This window comes from Chiloscyllium plagiosum, unplaced genomic scaffold (assembly GCF_037043375.1).
Source record: "Chiloscyllium plagiosum isolate Xiang-an unplaced genomic scaffold, Cpla_swu_hap1 HiC_scaffold_37, whole genome shotgun sequence".
Taxonomy (NCBI): domain Eukaryota; kingdom Metazoa; phylum Chordata; class Chondrichthyes; order Orectolobiformes; family Hemiscylliidae; genus Chiloscyllium; species Chiloscyllium plagiosum.
Window position 1 is genome coordinate 12882880 of NW_028270175.1, and position 13946 is coordinate 12896825.

Sequence of the window (13946 nt, forward strand, 5' to 3'; positions counted from 1 at the left end):
ATGTTTAAAGTGCTTGCGGTTTCTGCAATTGATACTTTAAAGGGTATGGATGAATGACACTTGTATTGGCCTGTCGTAATAGAATGATCATGAGAGCTACATTTGGGTATAGCTTGCCACGTGTGTTCATGGTAGTATTGGTAGGCAGCATAGCTTGGCATAGGGGGGCATGAAGAGGTCTATTTTAAACTTTATTTCCACCAGGTTCCCTTATTCTGACTACAGTTTATGACTTCACTAAAGTGGCATGAATACCAATTTCTTCGGAAAGCTGGCCCTGCCCCACTAATATAGACACTGGCTATGACATGTCTATCCCTGCAGTGCTCAGGAGTGCTGAGTATAGACTGATGACTCAAACTGATATACACCCTTTCGAGGGCACACTGGGAATGAGGTTGTTAGACTCAGAGTTAAGACCCAACCGACCTTTTCTCAGACATTCCGACTCTGAAAATCCAGGCAAAATTCTCAGATCATTGATCGAATGACATGGTATTAATTCTTATTTCTCTCTCCAGATGTTGAGTATTGCTCGCATTTTCTGTTGAAAAGGCATCAACCCTGCTTTACCTTTTCGAAATTTGACTCAATTCAGGCGACAAATTGAATTTGTCAGAAACGGCAGTGACTGAACAACCTAGGCAAATCATCCGACTTTATAATATTGCATATACATTGATCCAAAGATGAAGTTACATATACTCTTCTGAATTTACACCTTTTGACCCATGTGCAAATATTTCATCACTTCCTCAGAGAGTAAGATCTTCTTTCTTTAAGCTTTGCTTTCATAATTATGAACAGTTCCCTTAGTGAGGGAGACTGGAAGAGAAGGTTATTATGTTTCAGTTCTTTTTCCTGACCTCACTGAGGTGACATTTTGAATTTTAAGTTTTCCATTAAGCAATCTGATGCCTATTAATTAAGTTCATTCTCACTAATTGACTATCTGTTGTTTCAGTGCCAACTTTATTTTTTAAAAAAACCATGGGAGGTGTGTACTGCTAGTAAGGCCAATGTTTATTGCTGTTCAAATCTTTTTGTCCCTCAACAGCTTCATTGATGTTTACAATGAGATGAGAACTTCTGTTAGCAAATGGAGTCTCTTAAGACCTAAAACATAATTTTCTCTCATGCGCTTAGTGCACTGCTAGTTGTACTGTTACTCTTGAATTAAGACAAATTGCTCAACAGAGAACATATGGAATGGCTATCACTTGCCCTTTGAAAACTGAAATAAATGCCATCGCGAAGCAACTTTTTCAGGCTAAAGTCCCAGGTCAGATTTATTTATAGCAATACGACATACATATGCAAACTGATTGTAAACAACACAAAACCTTACAATATCAATTAGTTCCGTTCACAAGGAGTTAATGATTACATTTCAGTAGATAGCTTCCAACAATCTAATAGCAACCAAAAGACCTTTTCTGTGTTCCATAGTCCTTCAAGAGGAGAAACACTGGTACAAATGTAATTTCCATTTGCTCTTGGAAATTCTGGCTGTAATTCAAGAACTTATAAACGTCAAGCAAGGAACATGTTTTTGTGCTATGAGCCTTCGTTCTTATGAAGCCATTTCTTTAAGTAAACAAGTAAACAGAGCTGTTTGCAGTCTTTGCACATAGTTAGGTGAGATGGTACTGCTTCAAAACTGTGGCATCTTTCGAATGAGACCCCAGATTGAGTTTCACAAAAAGAATTTGCAATTCCATCTGTCAAACCACATGCAGTACCATTTCAGTTGAGTTATTTCAACAATAAAGATAAAGTCAGTGGCACATTTTCTCTTGGTCTGGGGCTGAATTCCACCACCTGGTTTGCTTTCGCAATGGTATTTGCATAGTAGCTCAGGATGAATTTCACCATTGTTGGGTCTCTACACAGATGATGAATTCCTGTTGGGCACAGGGATGTCTGCAATCTTGAAGAAGCAGCATTTTTGAGATGTATTAACCTCTGCATGTCCCACTGCTCCCCTCTCCCTTGTTCCAAGTCAGAGGCAGAGATATTCCTGTAAGTGACAACTTGTCTGTTGAAGAGCATTCATTGGTTCTTTTGTTAATTCTTCCCTGCGGGCAAACGCGTGCTTTTCATATCATTGATTAACTTCAGCACGATTGAAGACAGTAGCTCACTTTGTCGGGTGGACTATCTTCCACGATTCTTTTATGATATTCCTCAGGTTCTCAAGAAAAATGTTAAATTGCCCATAGTGTTTGGTGCATTAGTCAGGGTTAAATATAGGGTAGGGGAATGGGTCTGAGTGGGTTCCTCTTCGGAGGGTCAGTGTGGACTTGATGGGCTGAAGGGCCTGTTTCTATACTGTAGGGAATCTAATCTAATCTAAAAAAATAGTTTTTTTTGTGATTATGTAATTCAACGAATTGCTTATGAGTCACCCATTTGCTGAATCAGCTAAACCAGAGGACTTTAGTCACAACAGTCTTTCACACCTTACATCATAATCCATGTCGGTGGGATTCATCTGCAAGTACAAAGAACTAGACAGTGATTGCTCAATGGGATGAAATACTTTAGATTAATTGTGACAACTTAATTATAGTAATGGCAACATTGTTAAACAGAGCACAGCACCGCCTAACGTTGAAGTGAAGAGGCCAGAGTTCAGGTAAGCTGGTGGAAATGTACCCAGGATGTGGCCCAGGTTGGTGATTGCAGGACATTGCAATGAAATAGACCGTCTTGTGAAGGATGTTGATTCCCAGAACTCTTTGTTGCGGAAGTCAGTCTGAGCTCCTCTGCCACTAGGAGAAAGTGAGGACTGCAGATGCTGGAGATCAGAACTGAAAAATGTATTGCTGGAAAAGCGCAGCAGGTCAGGCAGCATCCTGCTCCTTTGATGCTGCCTGACCTGCTGCACTTTTCCAGCAAAACATTTTTCAGCTCCTCTGCCACTGTCAGTCGAGTGTCCAACACTGACTACTTAAATGAAATCCTTGGGGCAGTGTCATCGGCAGGTCATAGTGGAGGTGTATGTTCTGGCCTTCTATTCAGCTGCAGACTTAATGGTCTTTCAGCTTCATTGATTCCATGTGAAAGGGTGAGAGAGAATGCAGCCCCACTCCACAGCAAATAGGAACAGCAGGCCCCTCCATGTAATCTTTTTATAGATGTTATAGCGTCATCCTGTGGAATAAGTAAGAATAGCAAACATTGACACTGTAGTATTCAAAACTGAAAGATTATTTACAAAAATTTGCACCCAAAAATATATTACATCCAATGACATACTTCTGAAATGTAGTCACTGTTATAATGTGGGGTAAACAAGGCAGCCAATTTGCACACAGCAAGCTCCTGCAAATGGCTGTGTGATGTTGACCTGCTTTGGCAATGTTAGTTGAGAAACTGGCCAGGAACAATTTGTCTATAGGAAGTTAGAAATGTCCCTACTTATCACTAGGGGAGGGGGAAACCAAGGTTGAGAAGTTTGGAGAAGCATTGGACATTAGAGAGAGGTAAATGTTGCTAGCCAAAGGAGGAGAACAAGTCAGGAGCGGGCATGCGTGTTCCTCAGTCTGAACTATGATACTCTGCAACTGAACAATTTATATCTGTGACAAACCTTGCATTTTCAACTCAAATGGAGGGAGTTGCATTTCTCATCTTATTCCTGACAATCTGTATTTGAAAAACATTGCTTATCTAAGGTAATTGCTGCCTTAATTCCTCTTTGACACTAGGCGGTGCTGTGCTCTGTTTAACAATGTTGCCATTACTATAATTAAGTTGTTATAATTAATCTAAAGTATTTTGTTCCATTAAGCAATCACTGCCTTACTCTTTGTCTTTGTACTTGCACGATGAATCCCACGGTAATGGGTTACGATGTAAGATGTGAAAGATTATAGTAACCAACGGCCTTTGGTTTGGCTGACTGAACGAATGAGTGACTCATTGGTAGTTCATTGAAATAAATCATCGTAAGCAATGTCTTTCTGGAGGACCTGAGGAATAAAGAATGGTGAAAGATTGTTCACCTGACAGAGTGAGCTACTGCCTTCAGTCATGCTGAAGTTAGTCAATTATTTGAAAAGCAGGCGCTTGTCCGCAGGAAAGAATTAACAAAAGAACCAATATTTCTGCTCAATGAGTGCACTTTGAGAGATAACTTGTCACTTCCAAGAAAAACTCTGCCTCAGAGGAATAGGCTTTTGTTCTGCTGCCAAGCAAGCCAGAACAAGGAGAGAGGAATTTAATTTCAGTAATTACACTCTAACCTGGCCACCTCGGGCATAAGGTGGTCAACCCTAACTGGATATATTCCAGACGTTTCATCATTTGACCTCTCGCGTTTCTGCAGCTAGTTGTCCTATATGCCAACAGAGTAATGCCTTCTGGTGGCCAGTTGGAAAATGAACAGAATACTGATCACCCACTTCGAGGATTCATCATTACCAATTAGTAATTCTTATGTTTGTATAATGAATAAAACAAAATCATTGAAAGAAAGTTCTTCAGTGATCTTTCTCCCTGGCTGCTCAAGCCCGCACGTGGGTGATTCATTTTAAATTGTGGAAGCCTTGAGAACAATTATGGAGAGTTGGCAACCTTACCCGAGAGTGGGATGACCAAAATCAAAGGTGTGTCAGGTGTGGCAGGGGCATGGTCTGTGGAATTCATGACTGGAGGCAGAAATATTGCCAAATTAATCAATTTCTGTATGTCTGAGCCTTCTGTACCTTACTAAACTGATGATAGTTTTTATTCTGCTGCATGTGTGGATGAAGCTCCACCTCCATAGATAAACAATTTCGTTAAGGATTGGGAAAAATAGCAAATGGCGTCATGTAAGACAAAATAGTTTTAGCACAGTGACTTTTATTATATCGAGAAATCATTTTGCAGGCAGCAAAAGAGGAAAGAATGATGGCTACTTCATGGTGAGATCTTCCTGCTCTGCTTCGATAACATTGTGGGATTTGTTAATATCTACCTGAGTAGGGGCCTCAGTTTAATATCCTATCAGAAGGATGGCATCCTCAGTGGTATACTGCAGTGTCACCTGAAGTTATGGGTGTGAGTATTATGTCTCGCTCAGAGCTCAGTGTAGTGTACAGTAGGGGAGCCCTAAATTGGAGGAGAGTTACAATATCCTAATTCTGATTTCCCCCTCTTGTTGAACAGCTCCTAGTTGAGAGCTCCAGTCTTCGGGCAAAGGATGAACCCATAACTCAGAACGTCTCAGAATGATCCTCTTAAGAATAAGTGAGAGCTGCTTTGACTCCGAGTTTCGGAGACAGTTCTATTCAGAGTCTGCTGTTGTTGGTGATTTGTTATAACACTACCAGCTGGGTGATATTGGTTTCTGCAAAATAAATCAGCATCTTTAAGGTTTTTCATCATAAAGACTTAATATTTTCCGACTAACTTGATTAAATTCCATCAGTTTAAAAACAGCTACGAGGCTGCCAGACTACTCCACTAAACCCAGTGGTTGTAGAATGTTTGTAATATTTTGCTTGAATAGTAAATGATATGGCCTAATAATTTATACTGCTGGTAGCTGGAATGTTCAGAAAGATATTGGATAAAAGCCTTACATGGGCTATGGGAAAGTGCCAGGGACTTGTACTTTTCAAATGGCTCTTTCAAAGAGCTATCACCAGTATGATGGGCCTGATGGTCTCCTTCTATAATGTGTGATCCTTTGATTCTAAGCATTCCTGCGAACTGGTGCAGGTTATTCTTAACCAAGTCTTGTGGTGAAAGGTTTCTCATGATAGCAGTGAGTTGTACTCTTGGAGGTGAACAATTCTACCCATTGACTGGATCCCAGTCATAGAGTCATTGAATTGAACATAACAGAAACAGGCCCTCGGTTCAATTCGTCCATGCTGACCAGATATCCTAAATTAATCTGGTACAATTTGCCAACATTTTGCCCACATCCCTCTAAACTCTTCCTATTCACATACTCATCCAGATGTCTTTGTTGTAATTGTAGCAGCCTCCACCATTTCCTCTGGCAGCTCATTCATACATGCACCACCCTCTGTGTGAAGAAACCTTATCATCATAGACATATTTGTCCATGAAAACACTGGCAGAAATGCCCACACAGAAACCTTGTGAAGACAAAGTCTCATCTCTACTATAAAGCCAGTCGCTTGTGTGCTTTGGTGCTAGCGCAAAGATTGCTCTGTAAGTCCCAAGCTGGGTATAATGGGCCGTCAGTGACTCCACAATTGTAGATGACCTCAATCCGTGACTTCATGACCTGACACACTCTCAATATTTTGCTCAACTGGAAGCCAAGCAATATGGTTCAGGAAATTGACAAAGAACTAAACCAAACATATCTTGGAATGACTTTTGAATCTAATGCATTGAGCAATCTGTTTGCTAAACATAAGGGGACAGGTTATACACAGATTAAGTCCTCAGGGCTCTTGAGGGCCTATTGTATCCACCCACAGAGTGGAGGGGATTACATGTAGACCCCATCCTCAGCTAGGTCATGGGGTGCAGGAAGTAAGTGTTTCCAAATGTTTGCAATCAAAAGTTTCGAGTAGGTAGATGCTCAATCCAGAGTCAAGATGAGAGTGCTACTGGAAAAGCACAGCAGGTCAGGCAGCATCCGAGCAGCAGGAAAATCGACGTTTCGGGCAAAAGTCCTTCATCAGGAATGAAGGCTTTTGCCTGTTTCATCAATGATATAATAGTCAGGATTGGTCAATATATGCAGTGGTGTCAATGTACACCTATACCCTGGACAATGATAAAATAAAGTTGAGAAAACTAATGAGAAAATATTCAGAAAAAAACCCAAAAAAAAGACAATCAGTTATTATAAGTCAAATGTATGTTTCTTTTTGCACATGGTATGTAAGATATTTGGAATAATTTAGCAAAACAGGACATTGAAGCAGAGAGTATAAAGAGATCATTGGAAGTCCAAAGGCAGAAACCTGAGTGCACAGACTGGATTACTCACCAGCGCGAATAGGGAGAGAGAGCCTCCAAACCCTTCCTATTCGTATACCCAACCAGATGCCTTTTAAATGTTGCAATTGCACTAGCTTTCACCACTTCCTTTGGCAGCTCATTCCATACACATACCACCCTCTGTGTGAAAACGTGCCCCTTAGATCTCTTTTATATCTTTCCCCGCTCACCCTAAACCTATGTCCTCTAGTTCTGGACTCCCTCACCCCAGGGAAAAGACTTTGTCTATTTACTCTATCCATGCCCCTCATGATTTTATGAACCTCTATAAGGTCACCCCTCAGCCTCCGATACTCCAGCGAAAACAGCCCCAGCCTGTTCAGCCTCTCCAAATAGCTCAAATCCTCCAACCCTGGCAACATCCTTGTAAATCTTTTCTGAACCCTTTCAAGTTTCACAACATCTTTCCGATAGGAAGGAGACCAGAATTGCACGCAATATTCCAACAGTGGCCTGACCAATGTCCTGTACAACCACAACATGACCTCCCAACTCCTGTACTCAATACTCTGACCATAAAGGAAACCATACCAAATGCCTTCTTCACTATCCTATTTACCTCCAACTCCACTTTCAAGGAGCTGTGAACCTGCACTCCAAGGTCTCTTTGTTCAGCAACACTCTCAAGAACTTTACCATGAAGTGTAAGTCCTGCTAAGATTTGCTTTCCCAAACTGCAGCACCTCTCATTTATCTGAATTAAACTCCATCTGCCACTTCTCAGCCCATTGACCCATCTCATCAAGATCCCATTGCAATCTGAGGTAACCTTCTTCATTGTCCACTACACCTCCAATTTTGGTGTCATCTGTAAACGTATTAACTGTACCTGTTATGTTCACTTCCAAATCATTTATATAAATGATGAAATGTAGTGGACACAGCACTGATCCTTGTGGCACTCCACTGGTCATAGGCCTCCAGTCTGAAAAAAACCCTTCCACCACCACCCTCTGTCTTCTACCTTTGAGCCGGTACTGTATCCAAATGGCTAGTTCTCCCTGTATTCCATGAGATCTAACCTTGCTAATCAGTCTCCTATGGGGAACCTTGTCAAACGCCTTACTGAAGTCCATATAGATCACATCATCAATTGTCTTTGTTACTTCTTCAAAAAACTCAATCAAAATTGTGAGACATAATTTCCCACACACAAAGCCATGTTGACTATCCCTGCTCAGTCCTTGTCTTTCCAAATACATGTACATCCTGTCCCTCAGGATTCCCTCCAACGACTTGTCCACCACCAACGTCAGGCTCATTGGTCTATCGTTCCCTGGCTTGTTCCTTGCCATCCCTCTTAAACAGTGGCACCACGTTAGCCAACGTCCAGTCTTCTGGCACCTCACCTGTGACTATTGATGATACAAATATCTCAGTAAGAGGCCCAGCAATCAGTTCCCTAGCTTCCCACAGAGTTCTAGGGTACGCCTGATCCTTAGGTGCAGGAAAGATGTTCCTGTTGGTGGGGGAGTTCAGAACCAGGAGTTACAGTTTAGATTAGATTACTTTCGGTGTGGAAACAGGCCCTTCAGCCCAACAAGTCCACACCGACCCGCCGAAGCGCAACCCACCCAGACCCATTCCCCTACATTTACCCCTTCACCTCACACTACAGGCAATTTAGCATGGCCAATTCACCTAACCTGCACATTTTTTGGACTGTGGGAGGAAACTGGAGCACCCGGAGGAAACCCACACAGACACAAGGAGAATGGGCAAACTCCACACAGATAGTCGCCTGAGGTGGGAATTGAACCCGGGTCTCTGGCGCTGTGAGGCAGCAGTGCTAACCACTGCGCCACCCATGTTTAAGTATAAGGGTGAAGAGAAATTTCTTTCACCCAGTGAGCCTGTGGAATTATACCACAGAAAATGATTGAGGCTAAAACATTGTATTTTCATGGAGATATAGCTGTTTCGGCTGAAGGGATCAAGGGATATGGTAGGAGGGCAGGTTTAGGATATTGAGCTCGATGATCAGCCATGATCTTCTTGAATGGCAGAGCAAGGTTAAAGTGTTGAATTGCCTACTCCTGCTCCTGTCCTCAATGCTTCTTTAACACTATATTTTGAAAATGGCCAGATGAGATCTCTGTTCAATATTTGTCCCTCAACTAACATTTACTAAAACATGCTATCTGGCCATTGTTACATTTCTGTTTGTGGGAGCTACTGTGCATAAATTGGCCAGCTGCAGCATTTCCTATATTACAACAGCAATTACACTTTAAGAGTACTTCATTGGTTAAAGCGTGTTTTGTAATGTACTGTGATTGTGAAAAGTTGTTATAAAAATGTAAGACTCTTTTTCTAGAGAGGCAATGGATTGAAGGTTATGGTGAGAAAAAGATTAGGTGAACCAGTAAAGATAAATTGATCATCTTCTTGGGCCTAACGATTATTCCTAAACATTTATACTCGATGGAAGATGATATTTTTCACTTTGGGGGTGAGAAAGGCAGAGGGAATTGCCACAAAGATAGGAATTTGAACACTTCTGGGGAGAAAGAAGTTAAGACTGGATTCTTTCTAATGCTTTGTTTTGCATCACCCCTAACGCATACGTGACCATGGAAACACACTCTCTGCAGGGACCAGTCTGCATTAATGTTTTATCTTTTCCACAAACTGTTCTTGTCAATTGAACAACCCTTCCTCTGTTTTTATACAGCATTCCCAATATTTTCCAACAAAATATGTCTATTTGTCTAAAAGAGGTAAGCATGTGTGAAACTGACAGGCTACTGTCTGCTCTGAAACTGTAATGTTGAATAAAGATGCAGCAGGGCTCTCAAATTCACAGATTAATGTTGCCCATCTTCTTTCTTCAGCTATGGTTTTATTTTAAGAATTAGCTGTTGGCTCTGCCTTCGGAAATGCTGCTGAATTGAGCTTCCTGCTGCAGGACACTGACATTTGAGTTTCCTTTCCTGAAATAATTTATACATTGCATTTTCTTTCTGTTTTCCAGTTTGAGTGCTTGGAGAGGATGGAACTGTGTTCTCTTAGAAGCAGGTAGGAGCTGTGGTGATCTATTCTGTCTTAGAGCTTTCCTTTTTGCCTCTTCCTTTCTGTTAGGCATTGACATAGGGGAGAAAGGTTTCAGGATCCAGGATAGGATAAGCTGCCCCATTTCAATGGTTCAAACAGATGTTCTGTACCTCAGGATCTGGTCCAGGTGATGGGTGTTTTTGTGTTAGCGGTGAGATGTGCATTCCAGGAACTGCCGTTACTTCCCCCGACAATATTTATGGGGATGGGGGAGGTCTGTGGGAGGTGTTGCAATCTTACTTTAGCAAGAGGCAAATGAACTGGAAAGTACTGAAAAAGGAGGATTGTGGGATACAATGCATGGATGGTGAGGTTTGACAGGAGGGAGGGGACATTGTCAATGACAGGGGGAGCTGTCAGACCATTCGAGGGGTTTGGTCGAAGCAGAGACATGTGTGTTGGGGCTAGATTAGGATATGGGTAGGGGCTTGTTTTGCTTCCAGGGCAGAGATGTGTGTGTGTTGAGCAGGGGCAAGTATTGCGTTGCACTCAGTAAAGTGCCACATAGAATGAGGGAGTGTTGACTTTGGCAGGAGAGTGGGGAATATCAGGTTGCATGGTGTGTGGGAGAGTTGGTAAACTCTGAATGACAAGGTCTACAGTTTGGGGGAAGAAGGAGAGGGGTTGTGATGAAGGGAGTGTTGAAGAGTCTGTTCAGGATGTTGGGGGTGAGGATCGGGGTGCAGGGGAAAGGAAGGTCAGGCGCGGGAGGAGGAGGTTCAGGGCGCAAGAGAGGAAAAGGGTTAGGGTGCAAGGAAGGAGGAGGATCGGTGCGCGGGGGTAAGAGGGTCAGCGGGGTGAGGCGATAGTGAGGTTGGGGCATGAACGGGGGGTGGGGTCAGGGTGCAAGGGAGGAGGAGGGTCTGGGCAGGAGGAGGGAGGTAGGTCAGCTGGGTGAGGGGAAAGTGGGGTTGGGGCGTGAGTGGAGAGTGGGATTTGGGTGCAAGGGAGGAGGAGGCTCGGGGCACGAGGAGGGAGGAGGGTTGGGGCGCGAGGGGGAATGAGGGCCAGCCGTGTGTGTTGAGATGGGGGAGAGCCATTTTGGAGACAATTTCGGGCTGAATGAAAATTTTCAAAAGGTTATGAGCTCCATTTATTTCCTACTGTGGCCTGCAATCCCAGTCCAGAGCCACAATCAGGCTCCACATCTGTCGCCAGACGTTTTGCTTTGATTCGTAACCAGCTCTCTCTCTCAGGAGCATGGTGAAGGCCAATGACCATACACATGTGGAATTGATTAGCTCAGTTGGCTGGATGGCTGGTTTGCACTGCAGTGTAATACCAAACAGCGTGGATTCATTTCCTGCACCAGCTGAGGTTATCATGAGGGAGCCACTTTCTCAAACTTGCCTGAGGCATGGTGACCCTCAGGTTAAGCCACCATCAGTTATTTCCCTAAGGAGAGAGTGGGATTTTGGTGACAGTACTGTTTAATCTTGGTGTAGAGGGGTTTCTGTTCTTGGTCCTACCAATAGCCAAGCTGGTGGTGTGCATGATTGAAACAGGCCAACTCTGAAAGTGGAAAAATACACTGGGGCCCAATCCATCCAAATCCTGGCCATCCTGTCTCTAAGGCTATCTGGTAAAGTCCCCTTGAGCGAGGGCAGGAAGGGCCAGGACTTATCACGGGGAGATCTGAAGGAGAGCAGAGTGTTCTCTCACTGTCTGACCAGAATGCCTTACCTGGTTTATACCAGCCATGAAATGGATTAACTCAGCTGATTCTGAAATCTTACTGTGCACAAACCATCTGTGAATTTATTTACATAACAATTATCTTCAAATTAATTCATTGTCGTAAGCCTGTGAAGACATTTCTGCAAATTTGCCAGTTCTGTTTTCCTTGCTAGAATATGCTTCCGCTGAGTCTAAGAACAACACCTACCCTGCACCCATATCAATTCCTTCCTCCTTGAACCCAATTCTCCCCAGACACACACACCAACATCTTCCCTCCACAAACATCACCCACCCACTTCCTGCCCAACATCCCCCACCCACTTCCTGCCCAATAGGCCCCTGCCCACCTTCCCCATCGAAAGTGTACCTATCATTCTCAAGTGAATGTTTTTTAGGTTTAAACATGTCCACCAAGTATTAGCTTTCTGTTCCACTATAGACTTTAATAAAGTTGAGCCCATTCCTGTCTTAATCGTTGCACATAGAAAGGTACACAGAGAGACCGAGACAGACATAGACAAGAGGCACACACAAATAGGGGACAGACAGACATACATACACATACACAGATTTAGACATACATGCATATGCATAGATAGACACACACAGAGTCTTGATATACAGACAGACATACAAACATTAAGAGCTGCACGCACAAATGCATGCACTGACATAGTCACTCCTAGATATATGCTGAAAATGTGTTGCTAGAAAAGCGCAGCAGGTCAGGCAAGGCCTGACCTGCTGCGCTTTTCCAGCAACACATTTTCAGCTCTGATCTCCAGCATCTGCAGTCCTCACTTACTCCTAGATATATGCAAATATAGAGAAGGGTACAGACACAAGCAAACACAGATATACACACAGACATACAGACAAAAAGACAATGCATACACAGACACACAAGTGCAGTGACAGGCAAGGAAAAGTTCTTGATCATCAATTGATAAGTTTCCATGTCCTCTGGGGGCATTGAGGCGAAGTAAAGTGCTCCCACTGTTTTAGTTAAACTAGACAAACTAGGCAACAAGTCTGGGAATTTCAGGTTTATATGTGCAAGATTGGATATATCTTTGAAGGAAGCACAGAGGAACAGAGTTAACAGTTTGGCTGTTGAGCCCTAACCCTTGAGTTTCGAAGTTTGTGTCATCTGTAATTTTGTTTAATGTGCAGGTGATGGTGACATATCGTGCCTGTGCAATATTCTGTGTATGGGATGAAGGAGCATGAGGCTCTATTGACTATCTTCTCACTGGAACGGATTCAATCCTAGGATGCCTTTGCTCCGTAGTACACTTGTACACAATCTGCTACAGGTCCCATGCAATGGGAGCTCCACGATCCACGATGAGTGAGAACACAGACGAGCAGAGTTTGTACAACAATGCGTTAGCTTGGCTGATCTGCTCGGGGGTGTCTTTACTGGCCAACACCTGGGGGATCCTGAGCGTCAGTGCCAAGCAGAAGAAATGGAAGCCACTGGAATTCCTTATCTGCACATTGGCTGGGACGCACATTCTTAACGTGGGCATCCCCATCACCATGTATTCGGTCATCCAGCTCAGGAGACAGCATTCGGATTATGAATGGAACGAGGGGCTCTGCAAAGTCTTTGTCTCCACTTTCTACACACTGACTCTGGTGACGTGCTTCTCTGTGACCTCCCTGTCCTATCACCGCATGTGGATGGTACGGTGGCCAGTCAATTACAGGTAAGGGGGTTGGGACGAGGTAGGGAGAATGATATGGCTCTCCATTCAATGATGAGGCCAGAGGGGTTTCTCACAACTTCATCTGCTTTGATCATTCCCTGACTTGGCCCAGAGTGTTGTTAGCTTTGTGCACACATGTTCCTTTTCTTCTGGTCACTTGCATACCTGAAGCCTTGGCCAATTCTCTCCTGGATTTGAAATGCATGTGTACCCTAAGAATAAGTCCCAACTTTATAACCTCGACCTTCAAATGAAATATTACATTCATTTACCTCCAAATATTTGTTCCAGATGCTTAGTTAACAGGGTAAGATCAGCCATTATCTATTGAACAATGGAACACAACCATGTATCTGAATGGCCTATTCCTGTTCCAATAAGGGATAAACCCTATATACATTTGGAGGGATCTTAGAGAGATGCTTCACTCAAATCATAAAAAATCATATCCAACCAACAAGCTAAGGGCCTAGGTGTGGACACCACTCTATAATGAATGAAGGGCTAATTCTGCAGCCCAGT

General features: G+C 43.1%; 1 protein-coding gene across 4 annotated transcripts in view; it reads left to right on the top strand.

Annotated features, from left to right (window-relative positions):
• Positions 1-13946, top strand: part of gpr153 (G protein-coupled receptor 153) — a 99650-nt gene that overhangs the window by 25915 nt on the left and 59789 nt on the right. For all 4 annotated transcript variants that reach the window (XM_043676075.2, XM_043676074.2, XM_043676076.2 and 1 more), the window contains exons 2-3: positions 9953-9996; positions 12886-13424. In XM_043676075.2, the coding sequence (XP_043532010.1) occupies positions 13039-13424 (386 nt within the window). In that variant the 5' untranslated portion in view covers positions 9953-9996; positions 12886-13038. The remainder of the gene's footprint in view (positions 1-9952; positions 9997-12885; positions 13425-13946) is intronic.